Source organism: Kryptolebias marmoratus, linkage group LG1 (assembly GCF_001649575.2).
Source record: "Kryptolebias marmoratus isolate JLee-2015 linkage group LG1, ASM164957v2, whole genome shotgun sequence".
Classification (NCBI taxonomy): domain Eukaryota; kingdom Metazoa; phylum Chordata; class Actinopteri; order Cyprinodontiformes; family Rivulidae; genus Kryptolebias; species Kryptolebias marmoratus.
This window is the reverse complement of record NC_051430.1, coordinates 12,887,790-12,913,569: the sequence shown is the minus strand read 5'-3', so window position 1 is coordinate 12,913,569 and position 25,780 is coordinate 12,887,790. Positions and strand designations below refer to the sequence as shown.

Genomic DNA, 25,780 nt, shown 5'->3' with positions numbered 1-25,780 from the left:
ATTTTTATCTGTTTTAGATTATGGAGACCTGTTGTATATGAATGCCCCAGCTCGATATCTTCGAAAACTTGATACCGTTTATCATGCTTCTCTGAGGTTTAACTGTAAAGCCTTGACTCACCATTATGAACTGTTTTATCGAGTGGGATGGCCTTCTCCCTTCACCAGGAGGTTGGGTCATTGGTACATTTTCATTTATACGGCCATCCTTGGGGCTGTTTTCGTCCTATATTAGTGATTTAATCACATGGCGAACATTTGATTCTTACTCTTTGTGCTCAAACAATCAGTTCTGACTCTCTGTTCCTTCTTTTCTTCGCACAGAATTGGGGGAAAGGGGCTTTTGTCTACGCGGCCCATTTGCAAAATGACTGCACACTAACAGAACTTATCTCACTGAGCACTTTTAAGACCAGGTTGACAGCACTTGAGAAGGCTTCTTTAAATTGTAACTGCTTTCAATAATTATTTGTATTGCATTTTAATCGTGTAATTGTTATTGTTCTGTAACCTTGCTGCCTATTGGCCAGGACTGCCTTAGAAAATAGGTTTTTAATCTCAGTGAGACTTTCCTGGTGAAATAAAGGTTAAAAATAAAATCTTGAAGGAATGCATATCACCCGCCACCTTACATGTCATAGTTTAAAACAAAGATCTCCAGTTATTTGCTGGTGCTCAGAGTATGTGTTGGGGATGACGCTTGGCTACGACCACACAAAACTTTATCTCAAAATCTGTAAAATTGATTAAGTGTTGTGATGGCCATCTTGAGTCAGGATCCAAAAGTTAATCCGTTTTACTGTCAATCCAATGATTACATTCTAAGAGTTTCATTCAAATCTGTTCAGGGGTTTATGAAATATTTTGTTGATTGTGAATATTGGACACCAAAAAACTCGAGAAACCACTGGATTTGCTGCCAGCTGTGTCAGAACGAAGGATACTGCCCAGTTCTCTGTCAGCTTCCTCTTTTCCCCCCAACTTCATATCAGTCTGGTTCAAGCAGGGCATTGCATGCAGTGTTTCAATAATCCAACGTAAGAGAAACATTTATTCTGCACCCATCACTTTTTAGGTTTTTAACAGGAAGACACTCATTTATAGTCTGGTTCATTATACTTCTCAAAACCCCGCTGGAGCTGATTGAACTCAGAGCTGTCCAGTAACTCAGCTCTGCAAAACGTTTAATTTCATAATGGATTACTCTGATGCATATTTCTGTCTTAGTTTTAATTCATATTTATATGCAAAACTAAATGGGTCAATAAGTCAAAAGAACAGAAAAATAACAAATCATGTAGAAGTTCTTCAAAGCCACAGCAGTTTTTTTTAAATATTCTATATCCAAACTTTTTACATGTAAATGAACATAAAGAAAGTTTCAAATGGGCTCATGATTCCAGTGCAACACTACATGTAAAACTTGTAGATAGACATAATATAATTATGTTTTGAGTGGTTCACAAAACATTTTGCTAACAGAAAATATGTGCATATTAGACTGTTTTGCCAGCAGGGGTGCCATTAGATTCATAGGAGGGTCCATCGCCCTCCCTGGACCCCCCCTTAGTGATGCCCCTGCTTGTTTGGGTATTTTGATACCCTCAGATTAAACAGTCTTCAGCTTACTGTTTTTCTACTAATTGACCAGTTTGATTCCCTGTAAACTACTAAATTATTACGCGTAGCTGGACTGGGTTTCGTGACCGTTTAAATGAACAAAGACGACTTTGTGTCGGTGGCGTTTGTCGGCCAGTGTGGACAGTTTCTACCAGCAGGGGGCGGTGTCGCTCCCGCTGCTGGTTACACAGCGCCCAGGAGCAGCAGCAGCAGCTGTAGTATCAACTTGGAGCACCATTGTTGGTCTCCTCCGAACAGGACGCGCTCCCCCGCTGCTGCTGGGTTGTTCACGTCAATTTAGCAACGCTACACCTTACCATGATTGCACCGTCAGCCGTCTCTTCGCCAGTAGCCACGCCGGAGCTGCAATGAAGGTGCGCTGTTTGTTTGTTTTTAACCCCGAATTCGTGTTATTTTTTTAGACTGTCGCTAGCAGCACCTAGCTAACGGGAGCTAGCAGAAGCTACGCCGGGTGTCAGCGCAGCTAACGGTCATCTAACGGTCAGACAGACCGCCGCCGCACGTGCGGTGTTTGGCATGACGTTATCTTGGTGATTTGCTTTGTTGCATTACACCGTTTTGTCCACAATTTAGCCAGCTTTAGGGTATCGTTACTGCTCCAGGCAGATGGGATTACAAGCTTAAAGTTCATGCTTTAATCATTGTATTAATGTGTGATTGCACATAATGTTTGTTATTTATTTGGACACAGAAACGGCGTCTAAAAGATGCAGGCGCAGCTCCTTCAGATTCACCGTGTAGCCACGGTGTTACGGTGGATCGTGATGATTAATGCGAGGACCCAAAGTTCCTTCGTGAAAAAAGCGTTTTTGTTAATGTCAGGCAGGGGCCTCATCCGTGTGGGCTTCATGCTGTGGTCTGCTGAATGAAGTCATGGGTACCGGGGCCGTCCGAGGCCAGCAGCCGGGGTTCGGGGCCGGGGCTGGACCCTTCCGATTCGCCCCCAGCGCGGGATACTCCACCTACCCGCCCTCCAGCTCAGGGAGCCCCAACCCGGTGTGCAAGACCTGTGGCCAGGCCTTTTCAGTATTCAGGAGGAAGGTAGGTGTCCGTGGCAGCAGTGCACTAATAAATACACACAGGAGCAGATAAATATGCTGACACCTTTTCCACAACAATCCAAGAAACGCAACTGATGTGAGTGGGCAAAAAGCTCCAGTTTTGTCTCATCAGTCCCTGAAACTTTGGGGCTTGTGAGCATGAATTTAGGTGAATTCCAGTCTGGCCTATTTGTGTTTTTTCTACCAACAGTGGAGGCGTCTTGGATCCCGTTATGACTCAAAATGCGATGGGGTTGCATTTCCCTTTGCGTCCACATACTGGGAGGTTGGCTACAATCTCACAAACCTTAAAATTTAACAATATTGGCAGCTGTGGTCAGAGGAACGTGGAGCTGCTTGGAGATGCTTTTTACCTTTTTAACATCTTCATTTTGAGCTCCACTTTCTCTGCTTCATGTTCAGTGTGGGGCACACATTAATACCAAACTACCAGTGTCGTATTTGTTCCCTTTAAACAGGCTGAATAGCTGATTAAAAAGCTTGAAGGCATTAAGTATGGTCAAATGCTTGCTGTTTGAAACATGACTATAATGCTTAAATGACAACAAATCTGTTCCTACTGTTAAACAACAAATCATTTAACTTTTTTTTTGTTTACTTTATCTCATACTAAAGGCATGCAGATGTACATCAGACAGTTGCTTTTAACTGGAAGGCTTTTCACAAGAACTGTAGCATTGTTTTATTGAGCTGTAAGGGTACCAGCAAATTCATCTGCATCCGGACATGAACAGTTTTGTCATTTAGGAGTGTAAATTCGTTCATCAAAGTCATGACAGTAAAAAGACAAAGATAAGTATGTACAAAGAGCAGTATAATGACTGGTGGTGGGGATCGGAGGGCATTAAGAAGTCTGATAATGGTGTGGTCAGAGGACCTCCCGATCCTCTCAGTTCTGCCATCCTCTGGAGAGGACATCTGCGATTTATCTGTGGTACGCAGCTTCCAGTTTATTCAGTGTGCCGCTGTCCTCCGCAGCTCCGAGGGAGTCCAGCTTCCTGTCCGTCACTGAGCTGACTTATTTTACAGCAGCTTGTCCGGTCCCTTGGCACTTGAGTCTGTCAGGTTGTAGCCCCGACATTAAAAATGGAAACTAGCCACCAGAGTGTGATAAAACGTGTGCAGCATCTCATTGCATTAAAGGACCTCAACCTTTGCACAAAGAAGATGCAGCCTCTACCCCATCTTGTAGCATCGGACTGTAGGTTATTATCCAAAATGACCCCCACCTCCGTGTCCTACGGGCTGACCTGGATCTCCTGAAAACTGTCACCGTCTCCTTGGTTTTAGTGGCGTTAAGATGAGCTCAGCTCGTACTGCATCAGTCCCTGAAGGCATCCCGTTCACTTTTAATACCTGCCACAAGCTGTATCGTCAAAGAAAATAGAATTTATTGGAAAAAAAATGTGCATAAAGACTGTTTTTGGTGCGCTTTAGCTGCACTGAACCAGACACGATCACAGGTAAATGCTGTGTGTTTCGTTTTCAGAATTGGAAATTAATACCCCGGCTGACTCAGCTTAGTGCGGATGTATTCATTTGAACTTCATTATTTTTGCAAGGAAAGGCTAATTTGATAATCTAACATGTCACCATAGTTGTTCCTGTACTTCTACATGTTACTTCCCTGTTCTAGCCTCATCTCCGTGTCTGTGGCGCTCACAAATGAAAAACTGTGTTTAAGTAAAAGAAAAAGAAGAGCCTTTAAACTGGACTCCTGTATTGTTTTTTTCTGTCAAACAGTTCTTTTAGGTCTTTAAGAGAAAACAACAGCTGCTGAGTTTTGCTTTCTTCTCTTTAAGCAGCAGGACAAATAATCAATCCAGCACCACACATTCTGCAACATCTGTAATGGAGCTTCATTTCTTTATAGAAAACATAAAACTGATTAAGCCTGTGTAAGCGTAAACTCCAGACTATCCTTCTTTTAAGTAATAAAAGGTTCATTTTGTAAAACGTAGCACATCCGTTGACTGTTTTCTACGAGACAACATGTTTCATTTACAGCATAAATGAGCTCAGGTCAGTCGAGAGACAGGCCGGCACACTGTAATATGTAACGCTCATGTTCATGTAAGGCTCACAGGCCCTCACTCTGTCTGAACCCTCTGCTTCGCTCGCTCGGTGTGCCAGTCAAATCCCCCGCCTTGCATGTTTTACTGTTTGATGTTTGTCGTTTAAAAGTAAGTGCCCCCTGTCAGCGTGTCCAGAGATGGAGAGCAGATGTGGGTGATTGGGCAATCGCAGGTCTGCTGAAATTGGTCAACATTTCAGCGGTGTAATATATATATATATTTTTTTTTTCTGTAATAATATTCATGGCAACACATTTGCATAAATGCTAACTGCTCCGTTTCTCTTTTTTTTTTTTGTAGTATGTTTGCGCCGACTGCAAGAAGAGCTTCTGCTCTCTGTGCAGCGTGCTTCAGGAGAACCTGCGCGTTTGTGCCACCTGCCACCTGCTGAAGGCCACGGCCTTTCAGCGGCCACGGCTCATGCGCCTGCGAGTGAAGGACCTGCGTCAGTACCTGCTGCTGCACAGCATCAGCTCCGACACCTGCAGGGAGAAGGAGGACCTGGTGGAGTTGGTGCTCCGCCACCGGGGCATTGAGGAGGAGGAGGAAGACGAAGAGGAAGAGGAGGAGGAGGAGGAGGAGGGGGAGGAGTGTGATCCTGACACGACCGGCCTCTTCTCGCGCTCCATGTTCACTCCTTCCGCCACGCAGTCTGCCACAGAGCTGTCTGCTTACAATGCCTCCCCCCCTCCTGAGGAGGAGCGGCTCAGCAGGAGCGACAGCTCCGACACCAACCAGGTAAGGAGGAACTTCAGATTAGTTTACTGATGCAGACTAGTAGCAGCGCCATGCTCTTGGTTTCTTGGCGGTTATTACGTGGTTTGTCTTGTTTGTGCTGTTGTTCTGCAAATAAACCCCAACAAGGAACACTAAGAAGTGTTCGTCCATCCTTTCGTTCTGCTTTAGCTACAGTTTATAAAGCTGCAGAAAATCACACGAAAGCAGAGACAAAAAGTAAACATGAACAAAAGGAGCTTCCATCGGCACTGAAAAGGAGGCTTAGATTTAGAGCTGCCAGGACCTGCTATAAATACCTGTTCTCAGCCTGCTTATGGAGTAGGAAGCTTTTCTATGAAAGGAACGAACAAAGCATTGTTGTTTCCAGCAGATCAATGGTCGTGTGTAATCCTAATCTGCAGCACCTTCTTTACTCACCCGTGTGTGTTTGCTGTTGTCGTCGCGCAGGATATGGGCCTCGTCACATCGGAGTCTCTCCTCAACTTGGACTCCAGCGAACGAACTCCAGAGGTGTTTTCTTATTTCTCATTTTAATCTTTATGAAGGTCTTTTTTTTAAAGTTAAATCATAGATAGAGATTTTAATTGGCAACATTTTTCATACATTTGCTAAACAGAATGAAAAAAGAAGCCAAATTTGGATCTATTCTGTTTTCAGGCAAGTCCTCAAATGCGCCGCCGGGCCAGAGGGTCCCTCTCTGACATTTCCAGTCTGAGGGACATCGAAGGCCTCTCCGTCCGGCAGCTGAAGGAAATCCTGGCCAGGAATTTCGTCAACTACTCGGGGTGCTGTGAGAAGTGGGAGCTGGTGGAGCGAGTCAGCCGGCTGTACAGGGAGACGGAGCAGAACAGGAAATCATGTGGGCATTTAACTTGACTGCTGCAAGAAAACACATTACGAGCCGCAAAGATGTCCTTGAAGACAATGTTGTGAGTTGTAGTGAGTTGAATTTCTCTTTCTTGCAGTGGAAAATGTGAGCAGGACCGTAACCACAGGTAAGCTGCCTTTCGTCGCTTCTGCATGGCCACAGCTGTCAGTACAGGGAACCACATCCTGTTTTTAACCATAGAAACCTAATATCTCTTTCGCTTCTGACAATATTCTGTTCTGTACGTAATTGGAGCGGTTTGCACTAATCAGAAAAAGCTGAACTCAGATGAGTTTCTCATGAGGAATGAGGATGAACTATCTTATGCGTGCTTGCTTTACTCCTCCCACTATAAAGTGATGGCCTTCCCCCCTCCTATCTGCAATGGTGCCGTCAGAGGTAAGGCTGATAAAATCCTCAACTACGTAGCTGCATCCTTTCTCCCCATCAAATGAAAAAAAAATCATTCTATCATCACATCTGTGCTGATTGTAAGCCTGCTTTCATCCCTGTATAAGTTGAATGGCGCTTACAGAGATGGTTTCTTGTTGTTTTATTGATTCTATAAACTGCAACATGTAGTTTCTTTTGTTTTTTTTTTTACTTATCCGTTCATGTGTTGATTGTGTAAAGTTCATCGTACGCTCTGAGCAGCATGCTTCCACTGATAAAGTCCACTGGATCGGAGCGAGGCGTTTTTTAAAATTTCCTTTTGTTGCATTTTTCCAAAGGCGGGGCTTTCGTACACTCCCCCCCCCCTTCTTACTCCTCCTTTCGTTTTCGCAGACGGCGAGAACTGCCCGCTGACGATTCACGACGACAACCTCTGCAGGATCTGCATGGACGCCGTGATCGACTGCGTCCTCCTGGAGTGCGGCCACATGGTCACCTGCACCAAGTGCGGCAAGAGGATGAGCGAGTGTCCGATCTGCAGGCAGTACGTTGTGAGGGCCGTGCACGTCTTCAAGTCCTAATGCAGCGCCGCACCTACTCCAGACTGCGACTGTACCTTAAACTCAATAATGCAGCTCATAAACGCCTTTTTTGTTTGAACATTCTTATCACCTGAAACTTAATATTATTTGCACAGTAAATTATAATTTTTTTTAAACTTCTTTTTTTTTTAGTTTTGACTGTCTGGTTTTTATGAGCGGGCAGATTCCAGCGACTCCTTCCTTTCCTCCGTCTTCTTTTCCAAACAACTTCTTTTCTTTTTTTCTTTTTTAAACGAAGTAAAGAATGTGTGGACGAGCTCTGTGCAGCCTCATGTAACACGCCATCCTCATTTCTGCCTATAAACTGTAGCCGGGCGTCACTTGGAGCGCTTCTCTTTACAGCCACTGCGAGCGAATTAGTTCGTCTCATCACCTCATACACAACCTCAGCACAGGGAAAAGGAGGAAGACTCGCGCCTCCGTCTTTCACTCACTTTTACCGTTTTCGTCAGCTCTGGGAACAGCGTTAGTCTTTCAGCCTGTCGGATCAGAAAGCACTTTGTCCACCGTTTGCGTTAACGCAGCATCAACACTCCAATAATGGTTCGGTTACGTGTGGCACTTCCTGAATGCTCGTTCTGTTAGCTTTTTGGCAGCCTGCAAACGAGTAGGTGCGCCACAGTTAACATTTACAGACATTCTTGGGGATTCATCGTAAGGCCGGTGCGGCGTTATGTTGATCCGCTTTCTGCTTTTTCAAAAATGTTTTATTTAAACACATCGCACAAACGTCTGTCATCGCAGCAATAGCTAACTTCACCTCTTTCCCCGTCTCAGCTCCTACTAGAGCCAAAAGACAAAATCTGGTGCTAACTCATCCAACCATCTTCCGTTTTTTTTTTTTTTTACTTTTTGGTGTGAAGAAAGTTTTTAGTTTTGTTGTTTTACTGCTGGTTGTGGAACAAAGTGTCTTTTTTTTAAGTTCTCTCACGTAGTAGTCATGTATTGATCTCAGAGACGTATGGGTTCACTATAACCTGTGGTATAGAAAGTATATCAAGATAACTTGTTAATGTACATATATTGATCCGTATCAGATGTATATATCTATATTTTTTAATTTGATTTGAATTGTGTGGTTCAGATTACTAAAGTATCCCGGGGCTTGGGCTCGTTTATTTTTACAGGGTTGTTGTTTTTTTATTTCTTTCTTGTAAAGTGGCTAAAAAAAAGTGTTTACCCCACACCGATTTGCTTGAGCTCGCTATTCGGTTCGAACCACGGCATGACAACAAGCATCACTCTGAGCGTTTCTCGTCTGTATCAGGAGCACCCAGCTGGTCTCCCTCACTCCACCCGAAGCTCCACCTGCTGCTGTCGCGGCAAAGATGCTCTCTACGATCACAAGGAGTAGCGGAGCAGATTGCACTTTTCTTTCAGAGCGGGGGAACAATTGTGTGCAAGGTATGGTCTTTGTATCTGGGAATGTTGAACTTTATATCATGATAAATAAAGATTTTAACTAAAAGTCCATGTTCCATATAGTAATTTGAAGACAGCTTCTTGAGACATATTTTATTTTATCAGATACAAATACTGTTTGCAGTAAAAGAAAATCAAACCAAGCAGTGCGGTTATTGCAAATGTTTATTTTCTGTCACCCAGGCTCTAAAATGTTAACAGTTTTACTCGTCCAGGGACTTGAATAAGTCTTCCTCTGACACGTCATGCTTTGCAACCGTTCAGCTGCTTTAGCGCTACAGAAAAGGAACGATTTAGTGATTAAGTTGCCGATGACCACGAGGAAATGGTTAAATCTCAACCAAAGCGGAGCCCCGATGAACCCGCCGGGGTCGCAGCTGATCACTTCCTTTTCTCAGCGAGTTACAGAACGCTGAACAGTTCTGCCGACTCGGACCTCCATCGACCTGCCAAGACATCTATCAAAACCCAGTCGTGGTACAAACGAGATTCTTTTAATGCAAATTAGCACGTAATTTTTGGATTTACAAATATAAACATGATCACATTCACCTGAGGGGATAGATTACATCACAATACCCAAAATACAACACCTAATGAATGACATATATGTTCAATTTTGTAACTATTTCAAAAGGTAATAGATGCCAGTATAGATAACCAGATATGTGTGTGTGTGTGTGTTAAAAAAGTCAGTAAGATCTGCTGCAGCTTCCTGCCACTGACTCGGGTTTTGAACCCCACCGACCACCCCGATAAATATTCACAGGCATTATTTGACCCAACGTCAAGGTACTGAAGAAATGAATAAATACAAACTGTAATAAAAAAAAACACCAAAATAATCAATAAATTAATGTTGAAATATTGATGCAAACCATAATAAACTAAACAAAGGTAAAAAAACAACAACTTTGTAGCAGTAATATGAAATTTTAACATTTCATTCTCGCTGAAATACATTCTAAGTATTTAAAAAACTCTGATATAGTTGAACCACAGCACATGCAGGGTTGTTTCTGTCCGATACTGAAGTGACGACGTCCAAATGCAGATTTTGGCACACAGTTCTATGACGGCAAACTTAATTTTGTTTCTCATGCTGTGACGTCTACAATAAGCTCCTGAGACGAAAAAAAAAAAAGAAGAAAAAACAAAAACTTTTGAATGATGCTTGTACAAAAATACTATTCAAATTTTAAAAGAATAAAAATAACTCAACAGTTACAACCACTTCTTTAGAAAAGTCAACAGAAACGCATGCAATCCGGTTCCTCTTTTTCCGTCCAGTGAACATTTCTTTATCGCCTCATGTAAGCGCACATCTCCCTCCAGGAACTTCTGCCTCTTGCTCAGGTTTTATTACGAGCGACTCGGCGGGCTCGTCGCGGGGGCCACTTCCTTTAAGTGCAACGCCAGTCTGTTGTCGGGTCCCGTTAGCCACTAGCTCGTCTTCTGCAGCAGTTTGTCCTCCTTCAGTTTGAACGGGACGCTCACGGACATCTCCGCGATGAACCTCTCGCAGCCCGTCTTCGTCACCTGCTTGCAGTAGCGAAGGTCGATCTGACAGATGCTGCCGCAGCGCTTGAAAAAGTTCAGGGAGTAATCCGTGACTCGGTTGCAGACTGAAATGTAAAGAAAAGAAAAAAAAAAAGTAATCAGACGCGCACAGAATCTAAAGTTTTCTTTCACAGTAATGATGCATGTTTTAGGCCTGGTTGGTTGATTCACAACTCCTTTTCAAAAATCAGAAAGTTCAATTTGTTATTTATGGCTAAATATAACTCTGACGTTGTGCTGCAGTTTAGTTGGGTTAAATTTTATTACCCTAAATGTTTAACACAGCTCATCTCAGTTGTTATACTGGATTAAAACACCTCTTCAGACTCTGGGTTGATACACCCATGTAGGAATTTCATATAAACAAGTAAAGACAAGTTATCTAGAGCAATGATTCCCAAAGTTGGGGTCGGAACCCCAATGTGGGTCACCTAACACCAAGTAGGGGTCCTTAGATAATCTCCATACATCAGGTTACAATTAAAACAGATTTTATGACATATTTACACCATAATTGTTACAGAGAATTGAAATAAAAGTAATTTAATGATTTAAAAAATGGCAAAATGGATGCTAAGACTGTTTGTGCTGTCATTGTGGCCTTATCATTAGCATTTTTGGATATTTAAACAGACAACAGATGGGGTCACACATCTTTGTCACTGTTATTTTATGGGTCAGAAGCAATACATAATACGACCAGGTACTTTCAGTTGGTGTGTCTGGTTCCTATAGAGTCTGGGTTGTATTAGGAAGTGACTTGTTACTCTGTTCTTACAGAGTACTTATCTAGTACCTCCCAGTTAAGTATTCTGCTGTTTTATGTGTTATGACCTCCTATTCTGTATCTTGAAAGTTCGGTTCCTGCAACCTAATCGTCCACATTTTAAAATCATCTTACAATAAAAGCAGCTCACTATATTATTTTTGATTTATTAAAACACCAAAGTCAATGTTTTGCCCTTTCAGTTCATCCTGGTTTAGTTCTGTAAACAAACTATCGTCGACAAGAACGTGTTTCTTGTGGAAAATCGATCTCGAGGCAGCAGTTTTGCATTTCCTCTTGGATTAAACGTGACTCTTCTGTAGTTTATCGAATGCAGCATCGTCTGTCTGGGCTACGCTTATGTTGGTTACGTTTATTTTGGAGATTTATATAACGTTCTACCAAAACTTCACCCGACCCAAAGAGGTGACTGGGCCAATGAGAACACCTGAAGAAACTGAGCACTCATTGTAAACACAAGGTATAAAGAAAGTATACATACATACAGATTCTCATACAGTTATTGTCTAAAAATGCATAAATCAAAATATCAGAATATTAGAACTTGCAAAAAAGTCACCTATAAGACACAACACCTGGTGCCGTTGGTCTCCTCGGCCCGCGGGGCTCACCTGACAGGTTGATCTCTGTGAGCGAGTCTCTGGTGGTGGTTCCCTTTGCCGTCAGCAGGTTGACGGACTGGTCGTTGATGTGGTTGCAGTAGCTCAGGTCCAGCCGCGACAGCAGGGGCATCTGTCGACTGATGAGACGCAGCGACGTGTCGGTGATGTCCAGCCCCGCCAGCCGCAGGTCCTCCACGTTCCTCAGCTTACAGCGGTTATCGAGCTGACCTGTTGGTAGGCCACAACAACGCTGATCGGTTTGTGGGCAATGAAATTAAAGTGTAATCATTTTTGAAGAATCCAGATAAAACATTCGGTCAGTTTAGGGGAAGTGACGTTCACTTTGCTGAATCAGTCAAGAAACCTTAGGAACCCAAAAATGGCGATATATTGTCAGTTTTACAAATAACAAGCTAAAATTTGGTGTGGTAGTATCACTAACACATACTTTAAGTACAATTATCTCCTGGAGTCAACTGTATCTCATGAGATATGACCCGCAGCAGCCAACTCAGTGCCCGTTTAGTGTGGCGGGCAGGAGATGAGAACCAGCCTGTGGTCTATCGCGTGCTGTACCTGGTCTGTTGTCTGTGGGCGGTGACAGCAGGTCCCTCATCTGTGCATCTTTCAGTCCCTCCACCCACTGCACATCCAGGGTGCGCAGCAGAGGGCAGCTGGAGGTGCAGAGCGCAGACACAGCAGCCCAAGAGCAGCCGGCCAGCTGTAACACCCGCAGACCTGAAAGACGCCGCAGCGCACGTCAAACACGACGAGCTGCAACCGACGAATGCTCGAGAGTCGCTCGCGATGGAATACCTGGTAATCTATTAATAAGCCAGCTTAGCTGTTTTTTGGAAATGTTGGTCCAGCTGAGGTCCAAGGAGACGGGCTGCCTGCGGATGATCCCACTTAGCATGAGCGGGGTGATGGAGGTGCAGCGATTCAGATCGATCTTCGTCCAAAGTCTCTTATCGCAACACCTAGTCAGAGGGGGAGACGCCTCGTGTCAAAGCAGAGCACATCCTCATCTGCTGAACATAAATATGTAAACATGTTATTTTCTGACTGCACGCTGCGCACGTACCATCTGTTCCACGTCTTGCAAACGCTCATGCAGATGCACAGCTCCGGGTGTGACAGATAACTGAAGATCTTCATCCAGACCTCTCGCTGGAGAACGTGCGCTTTACCATCCTTCAGGGGCAGCCTGTCCGGAGGGGGGCTTATGGGAGGGGGCCGAATGACGTGCCGCTCCATTTGCACACACTTGGGCGGGGAACGCGGGGGCACAGGCCGCGTGGTCGGGGTGCTCCGGTTGAAGCCCAGCGGAGTGATCGGACTCTGGTAGAAGTGGCGCAGTTCCCAGTTGCTCCCGTTCATCTCTTTGGCCTTCAGGTGAGGCCTCTGATCGCCGAGTTCCATACCGTTGCGGAAGAGCCTCTTCGGCTCCTCGTTCTCCGTTTCCGGCTCCACCTTGAGGGGCTGCCGGTTCTCGATGGCCAGGGAGTCCTCAGTCTTCTGGATTTCCTGGTTCAGCGCTTTGCTCAGTTCTCGACTCAGCTCCCTGTTGTTCGGCAAGTGCCGCTTGCGGCGAGCTTTGGGACGGGGACCCTTCTCCTGCGTCTCGCTCCCCCCCTCGCTGCTGGGGCCGGCCTGCGGGGAGCTGCAGTAGGACTGGTCACTGTCCCCGACCGGTGTCCTGATGGAAGGATTCAAAGGGTCATTCCTGGAGTCCTCTTCAGTGTCCCCGAAGCGCCCTTTCCTGTCTACACTGCTCCGGAAGTGAAGATCCCTTCCATCTTCGTCGTCTTCCCCATACCCGCCCTCGTCCTCCCGTTCTGTCTTAATTTGAGACGCGAGTTTGGAAAAATAGGAGTCATCCGGCTTTTCCTGTGGAGCAGAAATGAAGACCTTTCATTTAATACATGTGCAGTTATCCCACTAACACTTTCGTCTGTAATGATAAAAGAAACGTCACTGTTGACGAAGCAAACCTTCTTCTTCACAGAAAGATCCTCCTCCTCCTCATCGTCAAACAGCTTCCTCTTCTTCCTCAGCTTGTCCTCTGGCCTGGGCCGCGGCTGACCGCTGGGGGACAGCAGCGGCGGCTGACGGTGGAGGGCGTCCTCGGCTCGGAACCTGGGCGTCTCCTCTCTGTCCGGTCTCCTCTTCGCCGCAGCGGACACGTCCCCCTCCTCCTTCACGGGCTTCTGTTCCCTCAGCAAAGAGCCGGGGAGGTTGGACGCGTATTTGAACCCGGGACCCCTTTTTTGCTTCAATACCAAGGGGGACAATAATTGCAAAACAACTTTATACCTTCAGCCTATTGTGACGGGAAAAATCTGCTCTGCATTCCTAAAGCTACTCAGGTTTTTGCTAAACTGCGGCTGAAACGTTTACACGGTCATGAGTTTCCTGCTTCTGAGGCTGACACAGACGTGTACGAATAACTTTAGCAAACAAGCATAAACAGGAAGTGGCAAGCTGATCATCACATATAAAACCAATAAACTGAATGCAAGATGTGAAAAAAAGGAAATGTAACTCTAATATCAAAACTTTCCAGTGATAATTCCCCTATCGAACATCTTCCAGAATACTTTCAGCTCATATAGCAAGCTGTAACCTGATCTAAATCCTCTGAAATATTCATATTTGTACTCACTTTCCCACTTTTCCCAGCATGGTTGCATTTGGGACACTCCCAGCAGTTGGGGAGCTCGTCGTTCACCACTCCTGTGGCGTCGCTGACCTGCTGGAACGGGGGGGTTCAACAACAAGAAAAAGGCAAGTTTGAACCAAGTCACAGAGCGTTTTAACACAAACGAAAGGGAAGTGAAAGCAAACGCTGTGACGTGTGCACGTCGGGCCGGTCAGCACAGCTCAGCCCGAGCCAGAGTTACCTCTTCCTTTGTGAACAATAAAAACAGGGAAGTAAAGCCTGTTAAAGCATCTCTGCTGGGGTGGGATAAATGCACATTTGAATAAATGTAAAATCTAAACTTCTGCATGAAATTCAGCCTGGATTCATGATTAAACCGAGTTGAAGTTGTAACAGCATGTTCAGGGAGTTCTGGTGTCACAGGTCATCTCAGCAACACCTAGCTTCATGAAACACAAACAGTGGACGAGAACAGGAAGTTCCCCTCATCCGCCCAGAACAACTTATTTTTCTTCACCGACTGTTGAAGAAAAATGGAAGTACACATAGAGAATCTGGACCACTGGAAAAATATTAGTATTATTTTGCTGATTATTATAGTTCATATAATTCTGACTGATACAATTTACTGAAAGGATTACAATCTGCAACGATTTCCTGATAAATAACTAGGGCAGGACTTAAAAAACTGGTCTGATCCCAAATCTACAAGCAGCAGCATGTTTTTGTTTTGACAGTTATAATCTGGATGTTTTACACTTACACTCTTCGTGTTGAAAGGTCTCCAAGACTGATTAAAGTCTGCTTTCAGATAATACAGAAACAGCCTTTTATATGTTTTTTTTTTTTTACAACTTTCAGATGCTGAGAGTCAAATCCTAAAACAGGATGTGGTCGTAAAATTTGCTCATTGTGTTTTTAAAAAACAATACAACTTCCACATAAAATCAGCGTCACGGATTCCAGCTGAACGGCCTGAGTCACGCCTTTAAATGTTCCAGAAACCTGGCATTCCTGCACAGCGAGTCACCGTGAGAACGGCCTGAGCGAGGCGGAGCTCTTCGGCTGATCTCTGTACCTTCAGGCAGTTGGGGTGGACGATCTCGTTACAGATGGAGCACTCCATGAGCATGAAGTTGAACTTGTCCTCGTCGTTCTCCAGCGTGTCCTCCTTCCCCGCCTCCTTGCACACCACACACACGGCGGTGTGGGGCAGGACGGGCTGCATGGAGCGAGACAAACGAGAAAAGCGGGATTTAACGTTGCGGATATACTGAGCTTACTCTTTCTGGAGGTAAACAGAGACGACCTGATTAATCAGCAGCAGGCTCATCAAATGAAACGGCTTGTTTAGAAAGCGAAAGCTCCATAAACATGATTTCTGCTGCATGACACCAACTAATAAATGTTCAGCAGCTGTACGCTCGTCTCACTTCTGACTCACCGCGATGCACTGTCGCATAATGCAGGACTGCTTCATGCGGCCCGGCCCACCGAACTTCTTCATATCCTTACAGAAATGACACTCGCCGCATTCGGTCCGGAGGCACGCCTCGCACTTCCTGCAGCGCGTCCTCCTGCGCCGGGCTCCGGAGGAGCTGCGGTTGGACGGCAGCTTAACGGCCGAGGACGTCCCCATCTTGGGCTTGGGTCGGTTGACTGCTCGCTGCTGGAAGACAAACGGTTCCAGATGTTAGGTGAAGGAAATCAAAAATCTGTACCTGTAAATGACAAACGGGTCACTGGTTTCTCCTGCCTTTTGTAAAGTAAAAGCCAAAGGATTCAAATCTTCTAAAACCTAACATGGCTTCTGACATTAAAATGGTGGGATTATTGTTTTTTTTTGTTTTGTTGACTCAGCTCTTTCAAATGGGGACAGAGAGGAGACAATCTGCAGCTAAAAAGTGTCAGCATAAGATACGGAACGAAATATTTTATTTCACTTTTTTTCTATTAAAAATAGCAACACATTCAGTGTCTCTGCAAATTAGGAAAAAGAAATAAATCTGACTGCAATCATTTTATCATTTGTTTAATAGTTTTTTAGGTTTTTTTTTAAATCAAAAAATGAACTCATCGTTAGAGCTCTGATTTGCATTACTCTGTTTAAACACAAGTGTTTAGAACTGAGCAATAATAATAACAATAATCATAGTCTGTCTACAATTAAACATTTTTCAGTTTCTCGTGCTCTTTGGTCTTCTCCTTGTTGCCATGGCATTAACTATAAAATGCAAGAAAAATAAGACAAATCACAGAGCATCGCAGTCCTTCTTATCGTAGCGGGAGAGGTTACCTTGGCAACACTTTGCCTTGCTGGTGGCAAACGTCTGAATTAAAAAAAAAAAAATGCAGGACTGCCAGAGATGGATAAAAATAACCTCACAGGAGGTTGTGGGGATGATTTGCTGCTTCGCGTTGAGAACATTTTCCATTTAATCTGATCGCACTGCTCTTAACGGACAAACTCCGAGCGTCCCGCTAATTTTTTTTATTGGAAATGCTTTATTAAACGACACAAACGAACTGAAGCTTGGTGTCTTTTCTGGAGAACAATGCTCGCCGCGGCAGGTGTAGCAGCCGAAACACAATGGATGGGAACAGGACGTTCCAGATCAACCACAGTCCTTAGAAAGAAAAAAAACAAAACAAAACAAACTCTCCTGAAAGCGATGACAGCAACCAAAAACCCTTTAAGGCAAATCATTATTAGCAACATGACAAACCTTTAAAACACTTCACTTCCTCAGCTGATATCATAACCCATTCCCCCTTCATGCAACCGTTATAAAAACGATTCTTCAGATTGCGTTTTGTTTTTATTTTTTATTATTGCATCCCCCATTTAATCTGACCGCTTTCAACAAGCAAATCGTGCAAAAACGGTTCTCCGTCGATACGTCCAACTTCTGTCAAACGCCGAAATATGAGCAGCTGCTGCAGGGGTGGCCGCGGCTGTCGACGTCACAGAAACAGCTGTGGCCAAGCTGTGTCAGTATTCTGTCAGACCTACACGGGCACAAGTGTTGATCTGACGCACGTGAGTAAAGCCAGGGCTGAAAAAACGAGCCAAAAGTTGGAGCAACATTTTAAACACTGCATCTGAATGAGGGGTGTGTGAGCGTGAGTGTGTGTGTACATCTCACACAAAAAAAGGAAGAATGGATTCAACTGACTTTTTGTTTGATGCCACTTTTAGTTTCATTATAGCAGAAATAGTGTCCTTAAATCAGACATTCTGCTGCAAATATAACAAAACTATGGCTTTGTGTTCTTGGGCTTCTTTTTTTCTTACACTCAACTATGAACCAAAATGTGCCCAGCGTGGGTGTTGGTATTGAAACAACAGGAAATGGAGTTAATTAATAAAAACAAGAACATAAAGTGTTTCAAGTTAAACAATAGCGAAGAGGAGAGGCACAAACAACGAGGTGAGCTTTTAAGAAAAAAAATAAAAATAAACAAAAATGACAGAAGAAGAAGCTGAGGATCACCAGGTGAGTTTATTATCCATGAAAGGCCCGTTTTTCCTATTCTGGGTCAAAAAGCAGCTTTCGGGGCCTCGGCTGCATCAGGTGGCTTGTCTTTACGGTAATCGTGCAGTAATATGACAGGAATCTGGGATAGGCTGCAGAAGGCTGTGAACAAAAAAAGAAAGAAAAGAAAAACACAGTTTCACCACGCCGAGCGCAGACCTCTGACTCAGCTCCGGCGTGGACTTCAAGTGGGAGAAAGTCACAAGGCTCTTCGTCTACAACAACAACAACGTGCCGTTATCTCCAACACATTAGCCCTCACGATGTGCTGATAGTGGACTTTGTTGTGGGTATAAATGTTGTGCAAGCCTCTTGCATAAGCACCTCTCGTGAGCCCTGCCAACAGGTAGGGGCCAGGTTTCTGCAATGCACGCCCCCTGAGAGGGTACAGTGGGCAGCATTTACTCTGAAAACTTTGCTCAAGTGAGTTGAGTTTAACTCAGTGGCTGGGTTAGCTGTGGCACAAAAAAAAGGGTTTTGAATGGGGTGTTGGTGCTGGTGGTGGGGGTCCCTGTGAACCCCCAGTTTGGGACCCACAGACTGGTCCACCAAGCTTCAGAAGTAAGAGCCACTTCATTGTTCCCTCTCCCCATCCCCCTCCCCGGTCCCTGCCTCAACAACAGCCTGCCTCCGAGCCGTCTTAAAGGCGCAGAGTGGTGGGACAAGTTTTTCTTTTTTTTTTATGGAAGTGTGAGGAACTGAACCACAAGAAGGAAGAGAGGAGAAAAAAAAAAAAAGAAGAGAAAGCATTTTCAACATGGCAGGTTGAGTGTATGAGGAAATCATTGTTCCAGCCATTACAAAGCTGGACTGTCCTTGTGACAGAGATCACTGCTTAATTATCTGATTCATGACCGGCTGAGTCTGAGAGATGGGCAGGACGAACTGGGTCAGTCTGTGGTCAACATCATTAAGGAGGGCAGTACGCGGTTTGTCGGGCACATTCAGGGACTTTAACCCAATAAACACCTTTTTATGTGTTTTGAGTGTTTAGCCGGACGCTCATTGTTGTCACTTTTCCTTCTCTGGACCTGACCCACTCACAGAGAGGAGCACGGTTTAACCTGAAGCAACCAAAGCAAGAAGAAGAAGAAGAAAAAAAAACCGTCGATAAATGTGGCTTTTTCCACCCCTACAAGTACGTTGACTAAATTCACGTCGTAAAACCGAGACGATAACAAAGTGTAAAAAGCGTGTACCTGTTCGGACTCTGACTCATATTCCTCATCGTCTCCGCTCAGTGACAAGGCCATGACTCTCCTCTCTCATCGTTTGTGAACAGAAGAAACCAACATGGCTGAACGAGCCTCCAGCTCAGCTCCTCTCGCCGCCCCTCCTTCGCGTCACACCAAACCCGGGTTACAGCAGCTGCTGGCTGTGTTCCCGGCGCTGCGTTCAGGGACGCTGGAAAACAACCTCTTTCCTGCTCACCCAATACAACTTACGGCGGAAAGACGGCAACAGTGATCGCAAATATCTTTCAAGGTTTCAACACGTTGCTACGAGAAGCGTAAAGCTGATATTGAAAATCCTGCTGCGAGGTTAGCAACACGAATTCGTCGACATAAAATGATTAGTAACGAGTTTTAATATACACCGTAAATGCAGCAACGGCTTCGGCGGAAGCGAAGATCTGCAGGTACAAGAGAACTCCCTCCTGCGCATGTCCGAGTTTGCTTCAACTGCTCATTGTGGTTATAGAAGTATCAGCTTAAAATTTATAAACTTTTGTTTGATTTACCTAACATTTCAGCCTTTGAAGATTTTCTAGGATTCTATTGGTTGCAAACTAAATCCAAACTATATTTTAAGGCTTTCTTGTTGTTATTTAATTGTTTATTTTTTACGTTTTTAATTATTTTTAGAGGACTGCACCACTTTTGTTGTTGATTGCGCAACAACATCAAATATTAACAAAGTCCATCTGACATTTTATGCAATATTGTTTAGCTGTTTAACATGTGCAAACCCAATTACAATTATATATTTTACACAGGTGATTAAACAATAGATACTGATACTTTACTGAGTACAGAGAAAGCCCAGCAAAAGAAGATAGAACGCCATACTCAGGATTTAACAGAATTACATAATTATAATGATGACAACATCTAATTGTGCCAGGCAGTGAAGTGCTTGTAGAGTTTGAGAATAATTTACTTTGGCACCATCCAGTGTTTGAGCATGAAACACACATGCTTAGTCAGCCTTTTAAATACACACCCTTGTTATAGGGGGATTAATCATCTTCCTGCTTCTGTTAACTCTGAAACAACTTCTGATGTCCTTTTAAAAGAATTAGTATGTTAGAGCTTGTGCTAACATACACAGCCAGGCTGTTTACAAAAAAAATCTATTTTTCACAAGAGTTTAGTTCAGAAAAGGAATCTATTAAGCATGTACAAACACATCAAAGGCACATAAATAATTCCTCATTTATTCTGCTGTCGAGTTTTTATTGCAAAGTCAGTAAAGGCTTCCTGTTTCACATCTCCTCCCACTGACACAAGAAATACTTGCAGTTGTCACAAGAGTGACTTATGGGACAGTTGCAGCAACACCATGAAAAATTAATTGGATTTGTTGTGTTTTGACAGGAAGTCCAGGAGAGTGGGTGACTGCTGGGCTTTGTTTACCTTTGACGCTGTAAAATAGGCTATTGTTTTGTTAAATCTGCACACGTGAGAACAAATTATACAGCATTAGTATTAGTATTAGTAGTAGTATAGTTGAGTTTACATTTATTTGGCGATTCTTCTAAAAGCTGACATGCTAAATGTTGTTATATCTAAGATATTCTCTCATAACGCTAAAAAGTGAGTCATGGTTATGACATAGCTGAGTCATTATTTTGACAGTATTTTGTCAAAAGCATTACAGAAGTGAACTGCACTATTTGGGAACATCTTAAAAATATGGAAGTCCATTTTTCATCACAGAAAAGAAATAAAATTGTCAATTGCAATGTTATAATTATGTAATTCAAAGTAAAACCTATGACTTTGAAACATATAATCGGGCCTTTGAATCTCAAATTATAACTTCAAATTTCATAGTTATGGTTTAAAATCTCATAAATCTAACTTCGAGTCTCATATTTATGATTTTGAGTTTCATAAACTTAACTTTGAGGCTGGACTTCTGTATAAAGAGGTTAAACATCGGTAATAGGCTATAACAGTTTGTACCTGAAGGACAAAGAGGAAGAGGAGGAGGAAGAGGCTGACAGTTGCAGGGCGCGGTGCATTGTGGGTAATGTGTGTTTCCTCCCAGGTTTTGACAGTCAGCTGTTGCAGGAAAGTGTCCCAACAGAACTTCACAACTAATTTTAGCGGCTTTTATTTCTCGCAGCGCACTTCCCGCCTCGGTGTCTGGTTTGTCTTCGGTCCCCGCCCTTGTAAACAGAGTCCGAACCTACTTTTTGTATTGTTTTTAAACTTTTTTTTATTTATTTATTTTTTTTATCAAACTTTTGTAGGAACAGCTGTCGGCATGAGTTTAAACGAGCACTCCATGCAGGCGCTGTCGTGGAGAAAGTTGTACTTGAGCCGAGCGAAACTAAAAGCCACCAGCCGGACCTCAGCGCTCCTGTCGGGTTTCGCAATGGTAAGTTTGAGCCCGACTTCTCCCACCGAGGTCAGCACTAACCAGCTAACCAACTAACCAAGTCACCGACTAACTAACCAGCCGCCGCCGCCGCCGCCGCCGCCGCCGCCGCGCGACGCAACTCAATCCGCCGTGGACATGAGCGGACGCTGCAGGGCTGCGAGCGTGACGCAGATGATTGTTTTCGGTGCTCGCCTCCTTTTTTGGGGCCTTTTGACGAGCGCTGCGCGCACGTTTCCACTTGTCTGGGACTCCAGCAAGTAAACAACACGCTCGTATACAACAACAAGGACAACAAGGACCCAAATGAAAGCTTTGCCCGCTTCCGCCGCAGATAACACAATAAGACACGCAGACGTGTTTTTACTGTAGGCTACCTAATGAAACACAAACTGTAGCTCAGTTTCTTGAAGTGTTCTTTCTATTCCTTTTTTTGGTGCTCATAATTTCTTTCCCGCCACACCACACTTAATTTATTTTATTGGCATGTTGTAAATGAACTCATATAGTTATTATGTAGATGCTTCAGGTCACAGACTGCTTCAAAGTAGCCACAAACCATGACACTTCCTCTGCCATGTTCCTCATTTGAGGAGGTTCCGGTGTGATTTATATATATATGTAATTTAGTTTTTTGTTATTTTGCCCCCAAAGTTAAACGTCTGTCTTGTCTGACTTTAAGGATTCTTCATTTCCTACAAAGACCATAGCGAGCTTTAGCTGTTTAGTGACGTTGTGGGATCTGTTCATTGTGTTTAAATAAGAGTGGCAGACATCTCCAGGTGCATTTAAGACACTTTTCTCTTCATACGAACTAAATGCGCTTCGATCTTTTTAGGCATCAGTTATTAAAGTTATTGTTTATTACCATTGTCTTATGACCTCATAGGTTAACATAAAAGTCTTTTTTTCTCCTGATAACAGCTTAGTAATCACACAGTGTTGGGGTAAAACTGAAAGTCTTCCCTTTAAGCAGGTCTAACATTAAAGAGGTAGTTGGTCAATATTTGCTTTGTCTTTAAGAGAATATATTTCTGTCAGGTGAAAGTCTGTAAAGAAAATTAAGAATAAACAAAGAATATTTACCCTTTAGTGTCAGGTATGGTTCCTCTTCCTTACTCCTAAATGCAATCTTTAAAGCAAAAATAAAGCGTTTTTTTTTAATTTATTGAAGTTGCTTCTGGTTGGTGAGAGTTAGTTTATGGGTGTTTTTTTTTAAAAAGAGGCAGAATTCTGGAGATGAATTATTTTTAATAAAAGAAAAAAAGACTTGTTTTCTGAAGACGTTGGAATAAGTAACTCATCTTTTCGAGATGATGGCATTAGAAGTAAAAACAGTATTATTAAAGCCAGATCTACGTGTTGTCTTGTGTTATATTCTGAGAAATCCTTGCAAATATTAGCTCATCCTGTGATCTTTTTTTTTTTATTTCTCCAGGTTGCCATGGTGGAGGTCCAGCTGGAGCCGGAACACAAGTATCCTCCAGGACTGCTGATAGCCTTCAGCGCCTGCACCACCATCCTGGTAGCGGTGCACCTCTTTGCCCTCATGATCAGCACCTGCATCCTCCCCAACCTGGAGGCGGTCAGCAACGTCCACAACCTCAACTCCGTGAACGAGTCGCCTCACGAGCGCATGCACCGCCACATCGAGCTGGCCTGGGCTTTCTCCACGGTGATCGGCACCCTCCTCTTCCTCACCGAGGTCATGCTCCTGTGCTGGGTGAAGTTCCTGCCGCTCAAAAGCAAACCGGGGGAGAACGACGGCTCCATAAGCCCCGGCCAGGCGGCCGCCATCGCATCCACCTGCATCATGGTGCCGTTTGGACTCGTCTTCATCGTCTTCGCCGTCCACTTCTACCGCACGCTCGTCAGCCACAAAACGGACCGGCAGATCCGAGAGCTGGACCAGGTGATCAAGCTGCAGGAACAGCTGGATAACAGGTCTGAGAACGACAACCTGAAGGCAGCTGTCCACTTCCCCTGATGGGGAATGCAGCAGCAGGGACGTCCGGCAGCCATTTCTCCTGGAAATCACTCCGAGAAGCCGTATATTTATGTTCATCAGACGTGCTCAGATGGATTTCTGTTCATGCTGTATCATCTGCTGAGCGCTGCATGTTTTGGCTCAGTCTTTTCTTTCTTTTTTTTTTTAAAGATTTTTGCATGTTTACAGAAATTGTTTTTAGCTTTAGGTGTTTGTTGAGTCTTTCCCTCTTGCCCGTTGACGTCGTCATACAGACAGATTACATAATCCAGGAGTAAAACCTGGAGGATTTGCATACTGTGGTAAAGAGCGCACATTTACTTTTGCTTTAATATGAGGGCACATATTCTACTGTAGGTACCAAACGCAGCTCGCTTCAGCTCGAGAGCGCAATAATGAGCAATTTAAAGGTGCATACCTGTGTTTAAACTAAGCAAAGGTGCCAGAAGTTCTAAAAAAAACATTTATTTCATAAATTCTGTACTTCAGATTGTACAGTCTTTCTGATTTACAGCTCTACTGAAACGCTCAGTTTGACGAAACTGCTGCGTTCACTTGAGACTTTATTTTTTCACACGGGTTTCCTGCGCGTGTGCGCTGGCTGTGTTTGCCATCGTATTTGACACACTTTCTAAGTGAGCACTTATTCAAGGCGACTCGTTGTCTGAGACCTATGGAACAAACGTTTTTCTTTTGCAGATTTACGAGGCCTTAACGTTGTGATTTGTTACACTCTGAAAAATATATATATATTTTTTCTTCAGGGACTTACGTTTTGCTATTTTCCATGATTTAATTAGCTAAAAAAAATCACCAAAGATGTGTATGTTGGAGGAAAAATTAGTGTTTGAGTAGCAAACAGCATTCAGAGTCTCTGAGAAAACCAAACGTGATAAAGTTTCTGTGCGAGAACACAGAAACGTTAAATGTTAGAGTGGCTTCAACCAAAGCGAAGCACATTATTAATAAACATTTCTTCAAAAAGGGCTTATCTGGGGATGGAAATGAGTCATTCAGGCAGCTTTATGCGGCTGTATCAATGCTCAGTTTTCTTCCTTTTCAACGTGTTGATAATTTGCTGAACTTCACAATGTTTTTAAAACTCAAATATACTGTAAATTGACACAAAATGAAAAAAAGGCTACTAGCTATGAAGCTACGGGTTGTTGAACAACTATCACAAAGCGTTTAAGTATTGAAAAGGAATGAGATATTTTTGGTGTTTTGTTTACAAGCTTGAGCATGGTTACACGTTGGTTAGGTTGTAGATTTTTGTTTGTGCGTCAGGATTGTTTTTGCTCATTAACGTCCTGAATTCGTTCTCGGCTTTAAGGTCGTCATGGTAACGCTGGTTCATGTGATTACACCACGACAAAGTTTTGATTTTGCATTCTTTTTATTAGTTTTTTTTTCATGAAGCTTTAAACCCTTTTTTGGCGCAGTCACTGTGAATACTGTTCCTCTGTTTATATCCAAGGCATGCTGTGATCAAATTGCTGCACTATCAGTTTTGTCTGTCATTCACCCAAATGCAAACTGTTTATGCTGAGTCATGGTAAAGCAGAATTCTTGCTGACTGTTTTTTGTAATTTCAGATGATATGTGCGTGACAACCATCAGAAAACAAAGTGACCTTACAAACTGTTTAGTACCGTGGTTATTACAAGTGTTTAAATCAGAAAGGTTAAATCAGAGACCCCTGTACCTTTTTTTAAAATCAGTAATGCAAGTGAAGATGCGTGACTTTGCTGTATTTTCTTGTGTATTTATTCAGTTAAGTGTATGTCACGATGTGTCAAAGCACAGCATTTGGGAGCTTTTGCAATTAAATGTTGTATTTATTGTTGGTTTTGCTTCTGCGTGGTTCTCTTTGTAAAGTTTATCAAGGTTGTTTGTAACTCCACGTTATAAAAATGCAAGGAATCAAACACCCTTGTGTTGCACGCGTCTCGTTCCGGGCTGTAAAAAGAACAACCACGCAGGAAGCGCTGGGACGTGCTGGTTTTTAAGTGACACGTATGAGGCTGCAGGTTTTTCCCCATTCCTTCTGCTGTCTCTGATCAGCTCGTTCGCATTCGAGCTCTATTCGTCACCACGTATATTTCTCTGGCGCTTTTTTCCCCCTCCCCCTTTTTAGTTTTATTCAGTTGTCTCAAATACAATTTCAGCTCTTACACGTGTGCGTTTTCTTTCAGTTCTGACTGCGCAGCAAGTGGCTGCCACTAATCGTTCAAGTAGGA

General features: G+C 43.6%; 3 protein-coding genes across 15 annotated transcripts; 2 read left to right on the top strand and 1 right to left on the bottom strand.

Annotated features, from left to right (window-relative positions):
* Nucleotides 1–1,820: 1,820 nt before the first annotated feature.
* rnf34a (ring finger protein 34a) lies at nt 1,821–8,846 on the top strand. Of its 5 annotated transcripts, none has more exons than XM_037978613.1 (9): nt 1,821–1,994; nt 2,468–2,682; nt 5,078–5,515; nt 5,963–6,025; nt 6,173–6,374; nt 6,481–6,510; nt 6,741–6,782; nt 7,170–7,320; nt 8,646–8,846. In XM_037978613.1, the coding sequence occupies exons 2-9, from the start codon at nt 2,515–2,517 to the stop codon at nt 8,842–8,844; spliced, it is 1,293 nt and encodes a 430-aa protein (XP_037834541.1). In that variant the 5' UTR covers nt 1,821–1,994; nt 2,468–2,514; the 3' UTR covers nt 8,845–8,846. The 5 variants fall into 5 exon arrangements, with proteins under 5 accessions (XP_037834541.1, XP_037834537.1, XP_037834538.1 ...); XM_037978609.1 differs by having other exon boundaries at nt 1,822–1,994; nt 2,464–2,682; XM_037978610.1 differs by lacking the exon at nt 6,741–6,782 and having other exon boundaries at nt 1,823–1,994; nt 2,464–2,682.
* A 106-nt stretch (nt 8,847–8,952) lies between these two features.
* kdm2ba (lysine (K)-specific demethylase 2Ba) lies at nt 8,953–19,303 on the bottom strand. 9 transcript variants are annotated; one of them, XM_017417194.3, is made up of 10 exons: nt 19,147–19,303; nt 15,856–16,077; nt 15,490–15,633; nt 14,415–14,504; nt 13,744–14,040; nt 12,834–13,639; nt 12,566–12,729; nt 12,326–12,487; nt 11,707–11,977; nt 8,953–10,425 (listed from the first exon to the last, which is right to left on the bottom strand). In XM_017417194.3, exons 1-10 carry the CDS (start codon nt 19,198–19,200, stop codon nt 10,110–10,112), a joined length of 2,526 nt encoding a protein of 841 aa, XP_017272683.1. In that variant the 5' UTR covers nt 19,201–19,303; the 3' UTR covers nt 8,953–10,109. The 9 variants fall into 9 exon arrangements, with proteins under 9 accessions (XP_017272683.1, XP_017272680.1, XP_017272684.1 ...); XM_017417191.3 differs by having other exon boundaries at nt 15,856–16,080; nt 19,147–19,302; XM_017417195.3 differs by having other exon boundaries at nt 13,744–14,031; nt 15,856–16,080; nt 19,147–19,302.
* A 1,882-nt stretch (nt 19,304–21,185) lies between these two features.
* LOC108236518 (calcium release-activated calcium channel protein 1-like) lies at nt 21,186–25,388 on the top strand. The gene is made up of 2 exons (XM_017417203.3): nt 21,186–21,553; nt 22,992–25,388. Exons 1-2 carry the CDS (start codon nt 21,203–21,205, stop codon nt 23,538–23,540), a joined length of 900 nt encoding a protein of 299 aa, XP_017272692.2. The 5' UTR covers nt 21,186–21,202; the 3' UTR covers nt 23,541–25,388.
* The last annotated feature ends 392 nt before the right edge of the window (nt 25,389–25,780 follow it).

Bases quoted from the DNA above. Each gene is read 5' to 3' on its own strand.
- kdm2ba (XM_017417191.3), bottom strand. From the start codon at position 19,200: ATGGCCTTGTCACTGAGCGGAGACGATGAGGAATATGAGTCAGAGTCC. The intron at 12,488-12,565 runs GTATTCCATCGC...GGCGTCTTTCAG, and splicing joins GCTTATTAATAGATTACCAG to GTCTGCGGGTGTTACAGCTG. The intron at 10,426-11,706 runs GTGACTTTTTTG...TTTACATTTCAG, and splicing joins CCAGGTGTTGTGTCTTATAG to TCTGCAACCGAGTCACGGAT.
- LOC108236518 (XM_017417203.3), top strand. From the start codon at position 21,203: ATGTGTGTTTCCTCCCAGGTTTTGACAGTCAGCTGTTGCAGGAAAGTG. The intron at 21,554-22,991 runs GTAAGTTTGAGC...TTATTTCTCCAG, and splicing joins TCCTGTCGGGTTTCGCAATG to GTTGCCATGGTGGAGGTCCA.
- rnf34a (XM_037978609.1), top strand. The intron at 5,516-5,962 runs GTAAGGAGGAAC...GTCGTCGCGCAG, and splicing joins ACAGCTCCGACACCAACCAG to GATATGGGCCTCGTCACATC. The intron at 6,026-6,172 runs GTGTTTTCTTAT...TTCTGTTTTCAG, and splicing joins CCAGCGAACGAACTCCAGAG to GCAAGTCCTCAAATGCGCCG.